The following is an 18,353-nucleotide window of genomic DNA, read 5'->3' as shown; positions in this document are numbered from 1 at the left end:
TCCCTATGGTTCAGTTGACTCATATTAATTATTTCAATTCAATTGTTTGCATGCAAGATCAAGATAAAATGGCAAATGTTTACAATTCATGTGTCACAGATATACTGTTTTAGTTACCACAGCCAGTAAACTACATAAACCATGACACATTGATTTTTGTTTATCTGAATTTGCGTGCATTTCAAATCAGCTGATACAACGGGGGAAAAGCAGGTTTTTTGCACAGCAGGAAATTGTCTAAATATATTCAATTAGAATCTTTTGATTACATTCTACCCTGAAGAAACTCAAAAGATAGTGGATCTTCAAAAGGAAAGAGAGGCAGAAGGGAACTTTTAACAAAATATACTAATCTATAATGATACTACTCTTTTTTTTTTTTTTCTTTTTTTTTTTTTTCCCTAGCAGTGTTAGCCTGGCTTGCATTTTAAAATAAAGTATTTCTGGTCTCAGTTGGATATTACTGTAGTCCACAAATGTTTTCATAGATACAGAGCAATTTATTTGAAAGGAGTCTGCCTGCTAACATATTATTATCAGAAGTCAGCCTTTTCATATTTACTTGCAGTTAGTATTCAGAATGCCATGTGAAAAATTACTTTTGTGTTTACTTAATAGCTCTTTGCCCTGGGAGGAATGCAATGCATGATACCACATGGTTCCGTTAGATCACACCATCTGTTAATCAGCAAAGATGCTACATACGAAATAGGTACTCAATGAAGCAAGCAAACTCACGTGCCATCCTGACGAGTGATGGTATAGCCATACTTTGGATACTTGACAAATGACACATTGACCCCAACTAGAGGAGTTCCATCTGTAGTCACCACTTGGCCTCTTATAAGAGACACGAGACTGAAAAAGAAACATAATTAAAGGTAGTGAAGTTAGTTACAAAAGCAAAGTTACAGTGTTTATAAACTGAGTAGTGGAATACTTGTGCCTCATTTACTCTAAATCCAATTTACTCCAAAGATTTTTCGAATGCTGAAGACACCACAATATTGCCCAGCTCCCTCTATATAGTTAAATCAAGAAACTGCTTATCTACGCAGTGAGGTCAGTGTATACAGAATGGGAATTAGTGCCTTCCTTGTCTAATGAGGCTTTGTCTCATTGTCTAATGAGGCTTTGCAGAGTCGAAAGCTACCTCACATTCAGCCAAGCCAGAACTGTCACCCTGAAGTCCCACTGACATGATGATTGGGCACTTCTCAAAAACTTCCCTGGGTACAATAGTGTGTCTGTGGATGCCTAATACACTTGAAAAATATGGGGTAATGCCATACCTCTTTTTTATACAACCAGTTTTCCAAATTAAGGTTCACATTCCTTCATCTTAGGGAGTGACTGATGTTTGTACACTGCATTTGGTCCTGATTTGCAACCCTTGCTTTTCACTTTGTCAACAGGAGAAAGGATCTGGTTTTAAGCCAACTTTACACACAGGCAAAATAAAGAGTTTTCTTAGCCAACACTTTTCTAGCCAAGAGCCAAGGAGATGAAGACAGGTTATTCCTGTAAGAGGCACAGTCAGTCTTTTTCTCTTTTGAGAGTGCTTTGCTGCTGCTAAGTGCACAGCGGGCAGGAATGGCTGTTGCCTGCCCCCTTCCTTCCCTTTCCTTTCCTTCCCTTCCCTTCCCTTTCCTTCCCTTTCCTTCCCTTTCCTTCCCTTTCCTTCCCTTTCCTTCCCTTTCCTTCCCTTTCCTTCCCTTTCCTTCCCTTTCCTTCCCTTTCCTTTCCTTTCCTTTCCTTTCCTTTCCTTTCCTTTCCTTTCCTTTCCTTTCCTTTCCTTTCCTTTCCTTTCCTTTCCTTTCCTTTCCTTTCCTTTCCTTTCCTTTCCTTTCCTTTCCTTTCCTTTCCTTTCCTTTCCTTCCCTTTCCTTCCCTTTCCTTCCCTTTCCTTCCCTTTCCTTCCCTTTCCTTCCCTTTCCTTCCCTTTCCTTCCCTTTCCTTCCCCTCCCCTCCCCTCCCCTCCCCTCCCCTCCCCTCTCCTCTCCTCTCCTCTCCTCTCCTCTCCTCTCCTCTCCTCTCCTCTCCTCTCCTCTCCTCTCCTCTCCTCTCCTCTCCTCTCCTCTCCTCTCCTCTCCTCTCCTCTCCTCTCCTCTCCTCTCCTCTCCTCCTCCTCTCCTCTCCCAGCTGGAGAGGAGTCTCCATCCTGGCTCCTTTCCCTTCCATGCTCCCTGCACTCTGAGAGCAGCAGACTGCTGAGTGGGGAAGCTGCATGGTAACAGGGAAATGGAAAAGGAGATGCTCTTTGCAGATGGTTTCCATTTCTACATTGGAAACATGAAAAAAGAAAAAGGTGATCCTGGGAAACAGGGAGAAAGTTAAATCCCACTGCAATCCATAATCTCAGGGACCGCAAAATTGCGTTTTGCTGTAGCCCTAGGTGAAAAGATTTCTCTTTCAGCACTACGTGCTTCCAGCATGATCCAGCAACTCCCATCCGTAGCGACAGAGAGCCAGAAAATGACAAGCCCTGTTTCTGAACTGACTGTGCTGGCAGGACTGGAGCTGCTCCTGAACCTTAGCGGGCTTCAGGCACACCAACAGGCACAGCAGCCTCACACCACAGACTTCTGCTCCCAGCCAGAGCTGTAGGACAAGGGTATTTTAAGTGAGCTGTGTTTTGCCAAAACCTGACAAAATGCAGTTGAATTCTGGGACAACTATAACACCTGCATTATCCCCTATGCTTGCATTTCTGAAGTGATGTACATATCAGAGAACACCTATTTTCATTAGTAATACCAGGGGCTGTTTTCAGGTCTTTCTATTAACTCTGAAATGTTCAAGGTGCTGTGCTGTAAATTTCTGACTGTATTGTATTAGCCATTTAACAACTACTTCCTCATCTTTTTATTCCAAACAACGTGTAATGTTTTCTTCAAATTACATAAAAAAGAAACTAATTAATAAAAATGACACATTTCTGTTACTTTTCTTTTAGAACTTTCAACCATTTCTTGACCCTCCAGCTCAAATTTTAATTTCTGAAATCAACATTTTGTAACAGAATATGGACTTTAATAGAAATTGATACCCGTAGAGAAAACCTACATGGGACCAAGATAATTGTCTTGGCATTATTAATTTTGCTTGAATTATTTTATGTTACAAACACAGACAATAGTTGTAGGAAGACAGTCACTCAAGCTTCCATAGGGGAGCAGTGCAGAAAGCAGATTTAGAAAGAAATCATCATATGGCAGAAGAGAACTAATAATGTTCATTACTTAATTTTTTCTACCTTCAATTTTATTATTCCAGGAAATAATTTGAATATGAACATTTTGGCCAATAATCTTCCTTTTTATTTCTAAAATGCCAAAATATGGAACACAATGGACATAAAAATTTGTAGCTAAAATCTGGATTTATAAGAAGTAATATGTTGACTAATAGCCACACATAGGACAACCTTCTTTTTGGTAATCTTTTAAAAGTGTAACTGACAAATTCAGCTGATACATTAAGCCCCCCCCTTTTTTCAAACACAGAAGTTAAATGTGTAAAAACACGTAGCTACTTTTTTTTCCCTGAAAACTTAATTTCATCTTGCTTCTCCACAGAAATGATCAGCAAGATCTAAATAATTTTGAATCAATGCATTTTGTTATTTATTGCTTTAGCAGGGTAGGAAATAACTTCTTTTTCTTATACTAGTACTGGGAAAAATCATAACCACATTTTGTCCTACTTTTTCATCTCTCTCAGTGGAATGAGAGGCTGAGCTAAGAAAAGAGAGAGGCCATTATCTTTCATGGTAGCTAATTCTTCAAACTATGGCAGCTTCAATATACGTGAAACTTGGAGTCTAACCCTGTGGCATTTTTAAAACTAAGGGTTTTGACTTTTAAAAACTTTCAATTTGACACTATACATCAGGTTTGCCTAAAATTGGTACCAAAAATAACAGCTGAGCTGCAGAATTCTCAAAAGCACCTTCACAATTTAGAGGCTAAGGCCAATTTCAAAACGTCATTAATATGCCATTTGCAAAGATATGTTAAAATATGTGACATACTTCAGATGAATAAAACAGAACTAAGACTCCTGCCACCAGGAACCCTAGAAAACATATTCTGAAAAAATCCCTAAAATTTCAAATGAGATTTTTTCAAAGGAGCCTCAGGACTGAAGTGCCCAGCTCCCACTTAGTCTAGAGCTCTAATTCTTAGACTGTTTTGAAGACTCCAACCTATATCCATACACAAACAACTTGATAATTTCTAATATAATTTCTAATATTTGGATGGCGCAAGAATGTCTGCATATCTCTATACACTTCTAGAAATTTGGAATGATAATCACCTGCTTTTGTAAAATACTTGAAGATCTAGGAATAAAGTGTTGGATCACGTTAATAACACAACTAAACATTATCAGATGACAGTGGAATACAGATACAGGGAATACACTCATTTTCGTTCTGGGTGGCTTAATGAGGCAACAGCTCAAGCACGGGTTAGCATACAATATGCAACAGGAAACTGCCTGCTCCTCTTCACTCAAGGAAATTTTGCTGACTGTAACATATATAGAGCAGCATGTACCAACCAGCCTGTGGACTATATGCTTTTTATGCTGTAACCTGTATTCCTTTTTGGACAAATTATTCAGCCTCATGAATTAGTAAGCTTCTCCCGTCTTGTTTCCCTTTTCATGCAACATTGCAGAAAATTGCAAGAATTCCCCCATTTTATTTTTACAGAGCTGAGGAGAAAAAAAAAAATCACAACAAATTTAGATGAAAACAGAACAATTTTCTTCCATTTTTCCAAACAACTCCATGTGTGTACGCACAGAGTATTTTATAGAATAGAATAAAGTCTATATTACATAGAGTAGGATCCAACAGGGCTTTTCTGATAGAATATGGAAATAACTGTGCTATTTGAGCACCATAGAGATGAATACAATGGGGACCTGCCTGGTGTATCCAGAAACATTATGATCCTCATTTTACAGACAAATAGTTAGCAACTTGCTCTACACCACCCACTAAGCCTATAAGGAAATCCTGACTGAAAAAAGTTTTCTAGAATGAAGTCCAATCTTTTGCGTGTTATCTCAAATTAAGTTCTTTCTTCAGTTTTAACTGGCAATATGAACATAATTAACATATTCATCAATTTCTTAGTATCTTTTTATGGAGACATAATTTAAATAATATTGATAAATAGGAACACCATTTTTCTTGTAAGCATACAATGGCATCAGTCATAAATCAATGATGAATTTAGATTCATTATAAATATATAGTTAATAATCACAGGAAGAACAGACACAGAAAAAGAAAACCAAGAAGAAAACAAAAACCTAGCCACATGTATCGATGATGCAAGTAAAACAGTTTTATGTAAGGATAAATACTCTTCAAAGTAATTTGAAATGTTATTCCATTATTGAAACTTCTGTTAACGGCACTAAATAAAATGCAGTCTCTTTCTAATTGGAAACTAGTTTGCATTTTCCCTTGTTCTGGATTGCAGTCTCATAAAATGTAAACCTCAGAAGCTCCTATTCAGTGGAAGAAACCTTCTAGGTGTTGCCAATATGTTAAAATGCTAATAAAACTCAGTGTTATAAAATAAAGGCCATATCATAAATTGCAACAGAGTGTCCTCAGTGAGAATGATGCCTGAGATGCAAACACATGAAGCACCTGAAAGCAGCGTCTCATGTTAAAATGTGAATAAAATCTCTGGGAGAAATTTTCCCATACAATGCAATTGCACAGATACAGTGTCATATTTATAGCTGATACCTGCTGTTGAAGGGATTTTCTCCTGGGATGATATGAGTGCTGTCCTTCCCCACTAAGAGCTTGATTCGATCATAGAATGACTTCACAGCTGGTGAACCAGAATGGCTCTGTTGTATGATGTCAAGAGGATCACGTGAACCCCGGCACAGCAGGCTATTTTGACAAGTAGACTGGAGGCAGCAGTCTGGGTCTAGGCAGTCAACCAAGCCATCTGAAAGATAAGCATCGTCAAGATTCAGCCGGCTGCACAGTGCTATCAAGTAATAATATAGAATTTTTTGTTTAGGTTTTTTGTTTGGTTGTTTGTGGTTTTTTTAAAAAATCTTTCCAACAAAGCTTTTAGATTTTCTTGCTGGACTATAAGTCTTGAGAATTATGCTGTTTAATTTCATTTGTTCCGTTTAGGGAGATGAGGGAAGGAGATGGGGGTGACAGACTAAGTTATCATTACCTAAGCAAAATAAAAATTACATTGTACCCATTTTGGCAATTGGTAGGGAAGTGCTGCTGGAACTCCTACTTCCCATAGATATCTGGATCAGAACTTGTTCGCATGCTTGGATAAGGAAGGATCAGTCACAAAGCTGGTGGGTTCAGTCATCATATTACATATTAGGTTGTCCATCAAGAATATTTCTTAAGAAGTATCTTTAAGAAAAATTAGAATTCAAACACCAGAAATTAAAATGGAATCCTCAATGGGGAGATCGATCTGTATACTTAGATAAATCACAACTGACTATTTTTAGCACATACAGTAGCAACTTCTAGCATCATCCTTTCCTTTGTGTATTGGGTTTGCGTGGCAAGGTTTTGGTAGTGGGGGGATACAGGGGTGGCTTCTGTGAGAAGCTGCTAGAAGCTTCCCCTATGTCCAATAGAGCCAATGCCAGCTGGGTCCAAGACGGACCCACCGCTGGCCAAGGCTGAGCCCATCAGCGACGGTAGTAGTGCCTTTGGGATAATATAGTTAAGAAAGAGGGGGGGAAAAAAACCAAACCAACAACCTGCACAACTGCAGCCAGAGAGAGGAGTGAGAATATGTGAGAGGAACGACTCTGCAGACACCAACGTCCGTGCAGAAGGAGGGGGAGGAGGTGCTGCAGGCACCGGAGCAGGGATTCCCCTGCAGCCCCTGGTGCAGCCCATGGTGAGGCAGCTGTGCCCCTGCACCCATGGGGGTGAGCGGTGGAGCAGATACCCACCTGCAGCCCGGGGAGGACCCCATGCTGGAGCAGGGGGATGTGCCCAAAGGAGGCTGTGACCCTGTGGGAAGCCCATGCTGGAGCAGGCTCCTGGCAGGACCTGTGGACCCATGGAGAGAGGAGCCCACGCTGGAGCAGGTTTGCTGGCAGGACTTGTGACCCCATGGGGGACCCACGCTGGGGCAGTCTGCTCCTGAAGGACTGCACCCCATGGAAGAGACCCACGCTGGAGCAGTTCGTGCAGAACTGCAGCCCGTGGGAAGGATCCATGCTGGAGAAGTTTGTGGAGGACTGTCTCCCGTGGGAGGGACCCCATGCTGGAGCAGGGGAAGAGTGTGAGGAGTCCTCCCCTGAGGAGGAAGGAGCGGCAGAGACAGCGTGTGATGAACTGACCACAGCCCCCATTCCCCGTCCCCCTGCACCGCCTGAGGGCAGAAGGTAGGGAAATCGGGAGTCAATTGAGCTCGGGAAGAAGGGCGGGGTGTGGGGAAGGTGTTTTAGGATTTAGGTTATATTTTTCTCATTATCCTACTCTGATTTGACTGGTAACAAATTAAACTGATTTTCCCCAAGTTGAGTTTGTTTTGCCCATGACGGTAATTGCTGAGTGATCTCTCCCTGTCCTTATCTCGACTCACGAGCTTTTCATTACATTTTCTCTCCCCTGTCCAGTTGAGAAGGGGAGTGACAGAGCGGCTTTGGTGGGCACCTGGTGTCCAGCCAGGGTCAACCCACCACACTTTGGTATCATCATTTAACTGAAACATGTTCTCTCAATGGACTTCTACTGTAATTTTGAAATTAATGACCATTTACTTTAAAATATTATCATCTTTAACAATTTAGAAACATTTTTTCATCTATGCTGGCAAGAATCAGGTGTTCAATCTGCAATCTACTTAGGTCTGTAAACTTTTAGAGACTCCCCAAGGCATATTAATCTGATTGATTGATACAAATATGGCCTGGGCACATACTGGATATCATACAGAAGAGAGAACATTCCAGCAGGTTAGTTGACAAAGATCATGGCTCATGTATTTTCAAGATTTTCAAATGCACAACAGACCAGCATTACCCTACACTGTGATAATTGGAAGAACAACAACAAAAGAAAAACCAACCCAAACCCAAACCTATAAAAAGCTTTCTTATTTTACAATTAGCCTTGCATTTCCAACAGATTGTGTGTGCCTGAAATGACTGTTTCTGATTTAGAAACAAAATTGCCAAGGTATGCTGACAATGTTTCATTCAGCCCTCTAAGGGAATTTAAGTTAGACAAACTACCTTGTTGCGAGAGCTATACATTGCTTTAAGGTCAGTTGCCTATTCACATTAAGAGCTCCATTCATCTTGAAATCCTTTCCAATGTTGGGGTAGGAGTTTTCTTTTTTGCTACGGTCCATTTTCCACCCACTTTATATAATCATTGTAAGGACACCATTAGCTTCAGATTATAACTCAAGGCAGTTTTCCTGTTTTCTCAGCATCCTGTGTTCCTTCTCAGTTTGTGACACCTCCGCAACTATGAACTTAAAGCTGCCCACTGCTTAGTCTGCTCAGTTCTTTTATTCAGATGACCACCAGTCAAGAGAATCCTATCAACACATTAGAAATAACATAGGCAAAACACAGGATATAAATTACTCCCTCTGACAAATTTACATTTACCTGTTCAAGTTGCATCATATTTTTGCTATACCTGTTATTAGAGGTGAGCATGTTATGTCTGTAATGACCTCATCATGCAGCAGATTATGGGATGCTGTGACCGAACACTTCTGATGACACCACGAACTTTCAATTGGCATATCAATCTCTCAGCATCCTGTCAGTCATGCGAATCACATCTTTATGCGCACAAGCCCCCTTGGATATAGTCTGACATTGCAATCTTCAGTAAATTACCCTGTCACTGCCAATCTCACCGTTATCTCACAAACAATCAAGCAGGCAATCAAACTGCTCTGAATTGCCAGTTCAGGATCTGGGAGGCTAGAAACATCTCCATCCAATACCAGGGAGAAACCTGTGTATGATTCCTTTCATGTGGGTAGGTTTTTATGCAGTTACGTGAATTCAGACTTGCCCACTTTCAGATGCTTACAAGACTATTTCGAAAAGACAGGCATATACTGTAACATAAACATACATATGATTTACTTGTTTGGAACATTATTACTTATAATATATGGCTATATTCCCCCATACTAATTTATTCCCAGATGGCAGGATTCAGGAGTTAGGATATTTTTACCTTATGCCACCTAGTTGATCCAGCTTGTTGCAACAGCAGAACTGAGGTATGGGTCTGTTCAGCATATGCAGCCAGAACCTGGGCAGTCCTGTTTGGTGTCAAAGGCTTGTACACTGCTATACTGTTTGCATTCATAGTTGCATTGCTGCTATTATTTACTTTCTTGCTCTGAAATCTCTGACTCTACGTATGAAAGAGTATTGATTACTATCAGAATATAACTGTTTCTAGCTCATGTTTGCCTAATTTGCTATCCGGACATATTATCACAGAATGGCTGAGGATGGCAGGGACCTCTGGAGGTCATCTGGTCCAACCCCCTTCCTCAAGCAAGTCTACCAAAAGCTGATTGCCCAGGACCATGTCCCGACAGCTTCTCCAAGGATGGAGACTCCACAACCTCTCTGGGCAACCTGCTTCAGTGTTGAGTCACCCTCACAATAAAAAAGTGTTTCCTAGCATACATTTGTGCCTGGGGTTGTTCTTCCCCAGGTGCAGGACCTTGCACTTCGTGAGGTTCCTATCAGCCCATTTCTCCAGCCATACTGTACCATTACATATGAAGTGAATTGTTACAGATTCACTTAGTTGCATTAGACTCAGTTGATTAAAACAAGGACTAGAAAAAATGTACCTTCTGTAAGAGAAAACTCTGCCATAAGCATGAATTTTAATTAGAATTCAGTACTTTGTTTTTTAATATATATTCCAGAGCTTGTCATCTTCCAGATTTCCTCAGGCACACTGAATTATTTATATGGTTAATTCAATGATGAAAACCTCACCATTAGCCTCACCAAGATAGTACTGCTTTTCATAGCATACACATCTGAGTTTAAAGTGGCCAGTTAGCAGCTCTCTGAAACTCTGTACACTAAAGGAAAGAGACTGTAGAGGGAGTTAAGATGGTGCTGAACCTCCTCCAACAATTTGAGACCAAAAGAAGTCCTGACTTGGCCTTAACTTAGAAGAAGGAAATAGGAAATTTTGTTCTGATTTAAACTGGTAGCACAGGATTAGATCTCCATTGCTGTCTGTGGTTCTTCTGAATTCCCAAATCTTTTCAGAAACAGATCAATTGACATGGTATTCCTCTTGAAGACTTCACTTCTGCTAATGGATACACATATTTCTTGGCTTTCTGTGAACTGTTCCACAAGCTTTTTTGGCAGACTTAACTGTACAGCAAAAAGAAAATTTTGAAGTATTACATGTAAGTAGAATAATCTACTCATGCATGCCATATTTTAAGATGGCCTTATTATTGTGTTCCTCTTGAACATCATTACAAGGCCTAAAAAGCTCTCAGTAGAAACAGTGATAAATTTTACTGCTAATGGATTTAGAACCTCTCATCATCAGTTTTCCTTCACCACTGAATGTATTTCTCATCATGTTCAGGTGACTGGATTCTAGAATTGTGCAACACCTTTCTTTGGAAGGATGATGCTTGAGCTATTTTTTTTTTTTTAACTCTTACAAGTAAATTATCTTTAGTTTCAACCCTTCATCTAATACTTGCAGGTTCGCCTTAAGGTTCAATTCATGATGCACGTTAGAATGAGTCAACTTTGACCTGACATCCCACTGCTTGAGAAAATGCTTTCTGTACCCAGCAGGGGACAATTTTGTTTCCAAAACAAAACTTCTGAGCACATGCTCAGTAGAGGGCATCCTTACACTTCACTAGCTTCAGGAGCTGGTGACTTTCAGAGCATAATTCCTGGAAATTTTTCTTTTTCCAATAAACATTTCAGACTGATGATTAAAATGGAGGCGGGGAGAGGGGGAACAGCAGCTACTACGAACCCTGAGGGCAAAAGAGCCTTTGATCACTCTAAGGGCAAATTAGTTAATTTATCATGATCCGATTTTAATTATGTGTAGTATTAATATACCCAAGGTGAAAGAATTAGAGATGCTCTATCAGATTATCAAAAGGGTAGGCCTTCTCTCTGCCAACACAGAAATATTTTAATTGAGCTCTAAAACTGCATGCAGAACTGTTTCCACAGACAGGCTATTCCACAGCCCAGTATATCTTATTACCAGGAAGCTTTATCTAATATTTAACCCAAATTTTCACTTTTGTAGCTTGATCTAATTACTGTTAGCTATATTGGCATACATCATTCAAAAAATTCCTCAGAAGTTCCTGGTGCTAACAAGAAAGGAAATGCTTCTAATCCTGTTCCAGCCCTGTTCCTCAATTAGCCAAACTGGAAAGCCTCTCTGTAAACTGTCAGGATATCCATCATACCACTGGCTTTTATAACAAGCTGTGAGCACAATAGAGTATTTTCAGAACCATAAACCTAAACCAAACCCGCCTTTCAGGAAAAGCTGGATTGTAAATCCCAAATTGTGGTCAAGTAGAATAAACCTGGCTTCTGTGTGAGCTAGGTGTGCTTCTGAGTGCCCAAAAACCTCTCTAATGAGGTTTTAAAGTACCCTGGAATATGACATTGGTAGAGCAACAGCCCCACTTCCCTTGCCCCGTCAGGATCCCTGTGCTGCCCAGAGCTCTGGCAGTTGGGAAAACCCTCATTCCTAAGAGCACCAGCTGGAAGAAACTACTGCAGGTGTAGCTCCAGCTATGCACTGAGTGTGTGCTGGTCCTTCAGAACCTGTGAACACCGGTGGATTATTGATGCTCCAACTTCAAACCACACATTGCTTAGAGCAGAGTTGACCTAGAGGGCTCCAAGATGAAAACAATCTTGAAAAAAATGTTTGTTCAGTTCCAGTGTACACATGGATACCTATGCAGCAACTGGTGGCTTTTTAAATCATGGAATTTGCAGTCACTGCATTTCTTGCTCTTGCTTCTCTATGGGTTATATGTTATTGTAGCAACATATCCCGTGAGGGACAGTGTAAGGATAAGCTGGCTAATGTGTGTAAAGGTGATTAGAGGCTGACGTGAAGTTTTAACAAAATCACATACAAGCACACTCATTAGCTCTTGTCAAACTTACATAATGTCTACTTTTGATACAGATTTTATACTGGAGCCTACATGACTCACTCTGGTCCCCATCCACAATAGATTTCAACTACTCATTACATTTAATGTTCTAAAACTGACTATTGTACAGGCTCTGGAAAGGTATTTTCTGCACCAAGAGTATTCTGGGTATTTATATTGAGAACTTCATAAAATCTTTTGTCTGCGTTGAATTAGAGACCCCTGCTGAGGCAATGCTTTTTTGAGGCAAGCTAAATTACATGATTTGCTTTTGTGCTGTGAAATACTTGTATTATCTTAAATGTCACGAGCCTGATGCAGTATCAAGTCACAGGATTTGTAATTTTCTAAAAGCAATTTTTTTCTAAATGTTTATTGCAGGAAGACACTTCTCTTTTCTTTCTATTTTCTTTCTGTCTAATTTCAGAGATGAGTTTTCTAAGACAACTCAAATAAACAGCCTTTCAATCAGTCAAGTGCACTGTCCTGACAGCGAACTTCTCTAGAAATGTATTTTTCTCGTGAATTGAAGAGAATTCATACTGGAGCAGATAGCTGGCTTTCTCTCATTCATTATCTTTTATGTATTGTGCCAAACAGAATTACCACCAACTGCACTTCTTGGTGGGGTTACAGCTATATAGTAACTGAAGGGCAAAATTTGCCTTCTGAGATATGCACAACCCTCTTTGGAAAGCCAAAGAGAAATAAATTAAAATGTCTTTTAGAAAGAATGTCACACTTTGCGTAACAAACAAGGAATTCCTCATTCTATTTCGCTTAGTATTCTATACAGCTATGGGTTGTTTCCTTTCCTTCCCCTCCCAATTTTAGTCTGGATAATTACATTTTGAGGGGAAATGTGATCTGTGAAGTGATATAAGCAATGACCGCATTTAAGTTGTTTTTTTTTTTTTAACCTGCCTGCACCTGCCCTCTCCATCCTCATTAAATCTGAAACAAACAAATTTAGCAAAATTCTGGCTATTTTCCTTTCTCTGAGATTAACATCATTTAACTGTCTTGTCAATAAAAATTAAAAGCATGAGTAGAGTAAGTTTGAAAGGATGCAAAAGGTGGGAGAAGAGGGAAAGAAGAAAAAGAAAAGCCTAGAAAGAGTAACCCAAGTGGGTGATATGGGACTCCTGCCAGGGCTGCTTGTGCAGAAGCCAGAGTTCTTAAATCTCTCTCCCAAATTATCCCACAGAATTCAGGACAAAGGTGCCTTAAACATGAGGTCCTGGTATCAACTGCATCCAACATCTAGTGAAACTATTTGTTAGAAAAGAAATATAATATTTGCTGTGCATTACATTGTCCATTTTACTTGAAAGCACTGTAAAGTCTAAGGTAAAATCTAGTTAAAATACACAATTTATGAAGACTCTTCCAAGATACTAAAAGCATTTTGCAATTTAGGAACAACTAAACTATTATAAAATAGTTATTGTAAAAAGATGAGTATAAATAGTCCCTGTAGTGATTTCTTCATGCAATATGTCAAAAGCAATATGAAATTAAAAAGTAATCTACCTTCTCCTTTTCCTCAAAATATCATTTCTAATCTCTTAATTTCCTAAAATAAATCCGTGGTGAAATAAATGGGTTATACATGTCTATTGGGAGGATTATGCATTGTAATCACAAGTATAGGTCTTAAAATAAAGCTATTTCTAATGCCTCCAAAAGATGCTTAATAACTATTAGACTCCTGAGGGACCGATTATGGAAAGGGATTAGATTTAGAAGTGGCCACAGTAAGTAAATTATGTAATCCAAACATGTTTTGGAAAACAGAAGCATTTTGCAATCAAATAATACCTTAAAAGTGAGTCAATGCCAGAAAACCCTTACCCTTCAGTTAGGTGCCCTCCTTAAAAATAAATAAATAAATAGATAGATAAATAGACAAATCAATAATTAAATAAGAGACTTTCAAGCTTTTTCAGCAAAGTGGCCCATGCACCATAGCAACCCTAGACAGGTTCATAATGAAGACCCAGTTAAGCCCATATCTAGATTTGACATGTGATCATAAGGACAAACACAGGTGAATTTGCCAGTGCTACCTCAGATCAGGCATAGCTCTACTTGAACAGCTCTAAGAGGAGAAAACAGCTCTGGACACTCTCTCCTCTCTCTGCTCTGCAATCCTGTTTTATTTATGTGAGTAATACACAGTGACATCACATTTAAAATGAAGATTTGTAAGTCTCAACAAGACAGGGACGCATCTGCCTCTTCTAGGAATAAACCAACTAAAGGGCATTAATCTAAAATTGAAAGAAAATATTAAGTATAATCTTTCATTTTTCTCTTTCTGAACTATGGTATGGAATTCTCATTGTGGCAGATAATAAGACAAAACAGAACAAATGGGAATCCCTTTGGAGTCAGTGGCAATACTCTTCCTGACATCCATGAAATGAAGACTTGGCCTAAGGCCTTTGAATCTGATTGTGAGATACAATTGCAATAAGAATGGATGAACAGTGGAAGAGCACCAAAATATGTTAAATCTGTTGCTGCATGGGGAAGAATGGAAGACAGAAAATGATAGTTGCATTTCAGTGACACACTGAAGCAACTATATTTTAACATGAATAGATGGATGGAAAAAGGAGGAGATTCAGCTGTCCAGATAAGGATCTCATTTAGGCAAAAAATTTGTATATTTAGCTGCCCTACTGCCTTTCGAAAGAACAGCTTGCGTCTTCAGTACAACTCCAGAACTACTTGCTTATGTTAACAGAGCAATGTTGGTAATGGAGCAGCAAATGAGTTCAACGTTTTGCTACAAATAAACTCGGCCGAGTTTCAAATGAAAAGAGAGACTGGGAGGAGAAGCGATTTCTTCAACGTTCAATAATCTTGTGTTTTATGCAAAACTCGGGGTTCTGGTAATTAGCTGAATCTTTTACATTGATTCCCACAGTACAGTTTTCAGCTTTGTCTAATGAGAAAACTTAATTTTATCTGTTCCTTTATATACACAGCCACAAATACATAAAGGTGCATCTTGAAGCACACAGCACACATCTCTCCCTTCCTCTCCATTCCTACACACTCCTGTGGTCTCCCTTGTGATAGATAGCATTAATAAACATACAGGTCACAGGACATGCTCCTGGCCAGATGTGTAGTGACCCAAACACATAAAGAGTAGTAAGGCAAAGCTTAAGGCAAAGGCAGAACTGCACTCTAAGATACTAAGTACTAAGTGATTAACATTATGTTCAGTTTTGAGTTTTGTTGTAGCTCTTGTGACTGACAATTTGACAAACTGATGGGAATGACAATGACTCCGTCCTTACAGCACATATTGGAAAGGACCCCATGGCATCTCAAAGAAATCTGAAGCTCAAAATATAATCAAGCAAACTGAAACAGCGAAAGAATCACAAAGGCATGCGAGAGATAGAAGAGTTCTGCAGTGCCACACAGCCTGTGGGTAACTCTTAGCCTGTGCCACCTGCGCCGTGTACAAAACACAGCATGGCTGAATCAAAGGGTTTGTCTGCTCAGTTTTTCAGGTATACCGTGCAAGTATGTGGAGAAACAGCTAGCTGAACAGGTGTTGAACATCACCTAAGCTCCCTTATAGAAAAACTCTACAGAAACGTAATAAGGATGAGACTATTAAAGAGTAGTAATGATCGTCGCATAAAAGTACTGAGCTAAGGGTCAGAAGACAAGAGATTCATTTCTGCCTTTATCATAAAATCCTCATGTGAAAATATGTGGGTGAAATGGACTTTTCAGGTTGTTTGGACCTTGGAACAGGCATAGATTTTCAAACTATCTAAACTCCCACAAGAAGCAATGAGCAGTAACCGCTCCAGCCTCTGGAAAAAAACCAACTTCAACCTGCAAGTGTTGAGAACGTCTGAAGAGTTCTCCCCTTAATCCTTCTAGCTTTCAGCTAGACCAAACACTTTTCTTTCAGGTATGACTATGGTAAACCAGAAACCATGCACCTTGCATGGTAACACTGATTAGTATTATATGTCTATTGTATGGCATATTTAATCTATGTATTCTTTGTGATGAACTACTATTTGCCTTCCATGAACTAAGTTTTAGAATTCTGCCATTTTAAATTGGTATGAACAGCTGAATGGTCTCACTGGTCATTTTTTCCCCTGTTTGCCTATCTGTTTTACAAGTGCAGAATATTGTTGTGGGTAAGTAAGTAAACATCTTATTCCAATATTTCTAATAACGTTTTTCCAAACTCACGTCTTGTTTTGAGAAAAATCTGATGATACATCCATTTTCAAATTTTCTTTCAAAGCCTGTATAAACTGCAAACCTAAGGAGTTCACCTTTTGGTTTCTCACACAAGTTTAGTGGGTTTTGTTGTATTGTTAAATGCCAAATAATGTAATTTGGCAGTTAGATTCTGCTCTTCACAATTCAGTAACAGCTATAAAGCAAGTTCCAGTTTTCTGAAATTGAATCAGCTCGAGCTCTTTTAAAATATTTCTGTAAGCACTGATCACATGTGAAACCAAGGAACTAACAGAGGATTTACAGTTTAAAACTAGTGGATGATATTCAGATGTGGTTAATATCATGCAGTCAAAACCAAACATAGCTGTTCCTCAGTTTGGGACTTATGAACTATTTCTACACCCTGAAATTTTATATAAAATTAAAGCACTCATCTTAATGACAAATTTACCCTAGAAGCAGCCATTCAAATAAACCAAATGTTTCTTCGCAGTCTTAGCAAATACCATGAGTAAAACATTTATTAGTCAGCAAACAACAGATTTGCTCTTTAGATCAATTATTGGCCAAAGAAAAGTGAAGGAGTGTGATGTTTGACTTTTAATGAAGTAGCAAAAGTAAGTGAAAAAGAATCTATGTGACTTACTAAAGACATTGCAATGAAAGGTATAAGAAAGCTAGTTCAAATGAAAGAGATAGGTTAAGCAATCTTATTTAGACGGCACAGCTTCTCAGAACTGCTGTCAGCCCAGCATAGCTTAATACACCATGGAAGGCTCTACAAAACGAGATAAACTAAAGCTGTCTTTGAAGGTAAACACAGAACACAAGGGTTCTGTGGATATGCTTGATAAAGGAGAGGGAAAATTGAACTGGGATCTCAGAGCCTTACCATTCAGCACACCTCACTCAGCCCTTTAAAGTCGGGCACATGAACTGTGCAATACGACAGCAAGCTACAACCATTTACACAGGTTGTGTGCATGAGAGCATGACCCTGGCCTCTAGCACAGAGCTAAATATTCCGCTCAATCAGCCGCTAGGCTCGTGCGCACAAGCACAGTAAGTTGTTTTGCAATTCACATGCGCCGAGAGCCCACAGGAAAAAGTTCTGGTCTGGTGGGCCGTGCTCTCCACCGTGGGCTTCGGTGGGATGTGGAGTGGGACGGAGCCCGCCTGTTCGCTCCCAGTGCGGGCGTTGTGGGTCACCACGGCGCTCCACAAGGCCACAGCTCGCTCAGTCTCATTTGTTTCAAAAGAAATGTAACAACAACACTTGACAACAATGACAGCTGAAGTCTTTCTGAAGCAAAATGACTCACGAAGAAAGCATGTATAACCCTCTGTTCTTTAGGGACTGGGAATTGAAAGACTTTTGCTCACCTCCCTCATTATCCTTGTTATCGGCACAGGCGGTTTCCATGGCAACGTTGCATCCAGGCCCCCTCCAGCCGGTCTGGCAGACACACTGCCAGCTGTTCTGACCCAGCGTGCACCTCCCATTGCCATTGCACAAATCGGGGCAGCCATCTGGTTGAAGAAATGGAGAAGGTAAGTACAAGACACACTCATTCACACTGCCACTCAGACTTCCGACAACGTTACTGTGCAGACAAAAAGGCTCGTTCCTGCCGGTGGGACAAACCCTCTCCTGGCCCAGAAGCCACAGCCCTGGGGTGGTGAAGGAGGGTAAAGAACGGGGATACCTCAGAGAAATGGCGATTTAATTCAAGCCAAAAGGCAGGAGGAGTCCTACCATCAGCCATAATACATGCTTTAAGAATCCTGTAAAGGTTCAGATCTTGAGCTGATAGAAATTACTGTCCACTGACAGACCACAGCCTCTTATTTTTCCCAGTGTATGTGTGTGTATACACATATATGAGGGAGAATGTCTTCTTCAACAAGCATG

At 39.9% G+C, this 18,353-nt stretch overlaps 1 protein-coding gene across 7 annotated transcripts in view; it reads right to left on the bottom strand.

Annotated features, from left to right (window-relative positions):
- The window catches only part of TENM2 (teneurin transmembrane protein 2), a 554,942-nt gene that overhangs the window by 36,836 nt on the left and 499,753 nt on the right, over positions 1–18,353 (bottom strand). For all 7 annotated transcript variants that reach the window (XM_075715629.1, XM_075715630.1, XM_075715627.1 and 4 more), the window contains 3 exons: positions 17,825–17,971; positions 5,776–5,986; positions 739–858 (listed from right to left, as the gene is read on the bottom strand). In XM_075715629.1, coding sequence (XP_075571744.1) covers positions 739–858; positions 5,776–5,986; positions 17,825–17,971 — 478 coding nt within the window. The remainder of the gene's footprint in view (positions 1–738; positions 859–5,775; positions 5,987–17,824; positions 17,972–18,353) is intronic.

Source organism: Pelecanus crispus, chromosome 8 (assembly GCF_030463565.1).
Source record: "Pelecanus crispus isolate bPelCri1 chromosome 8, bPelCri1.pri, whole genome shotgun sequence".
NCBI classification, from domain to species: domain Eukaryota; kingdom Metazoa; phylum Chordata; class Aves; order Pelecaniformes; family Pelecanidae; genus Pelecanus; species Pelecanus crispus.
The sequence above is the reverse complement of the archived record's forward strand: the minus strand, read 5'-3'. Positions and strand labels throughout refer to the sequence as shown.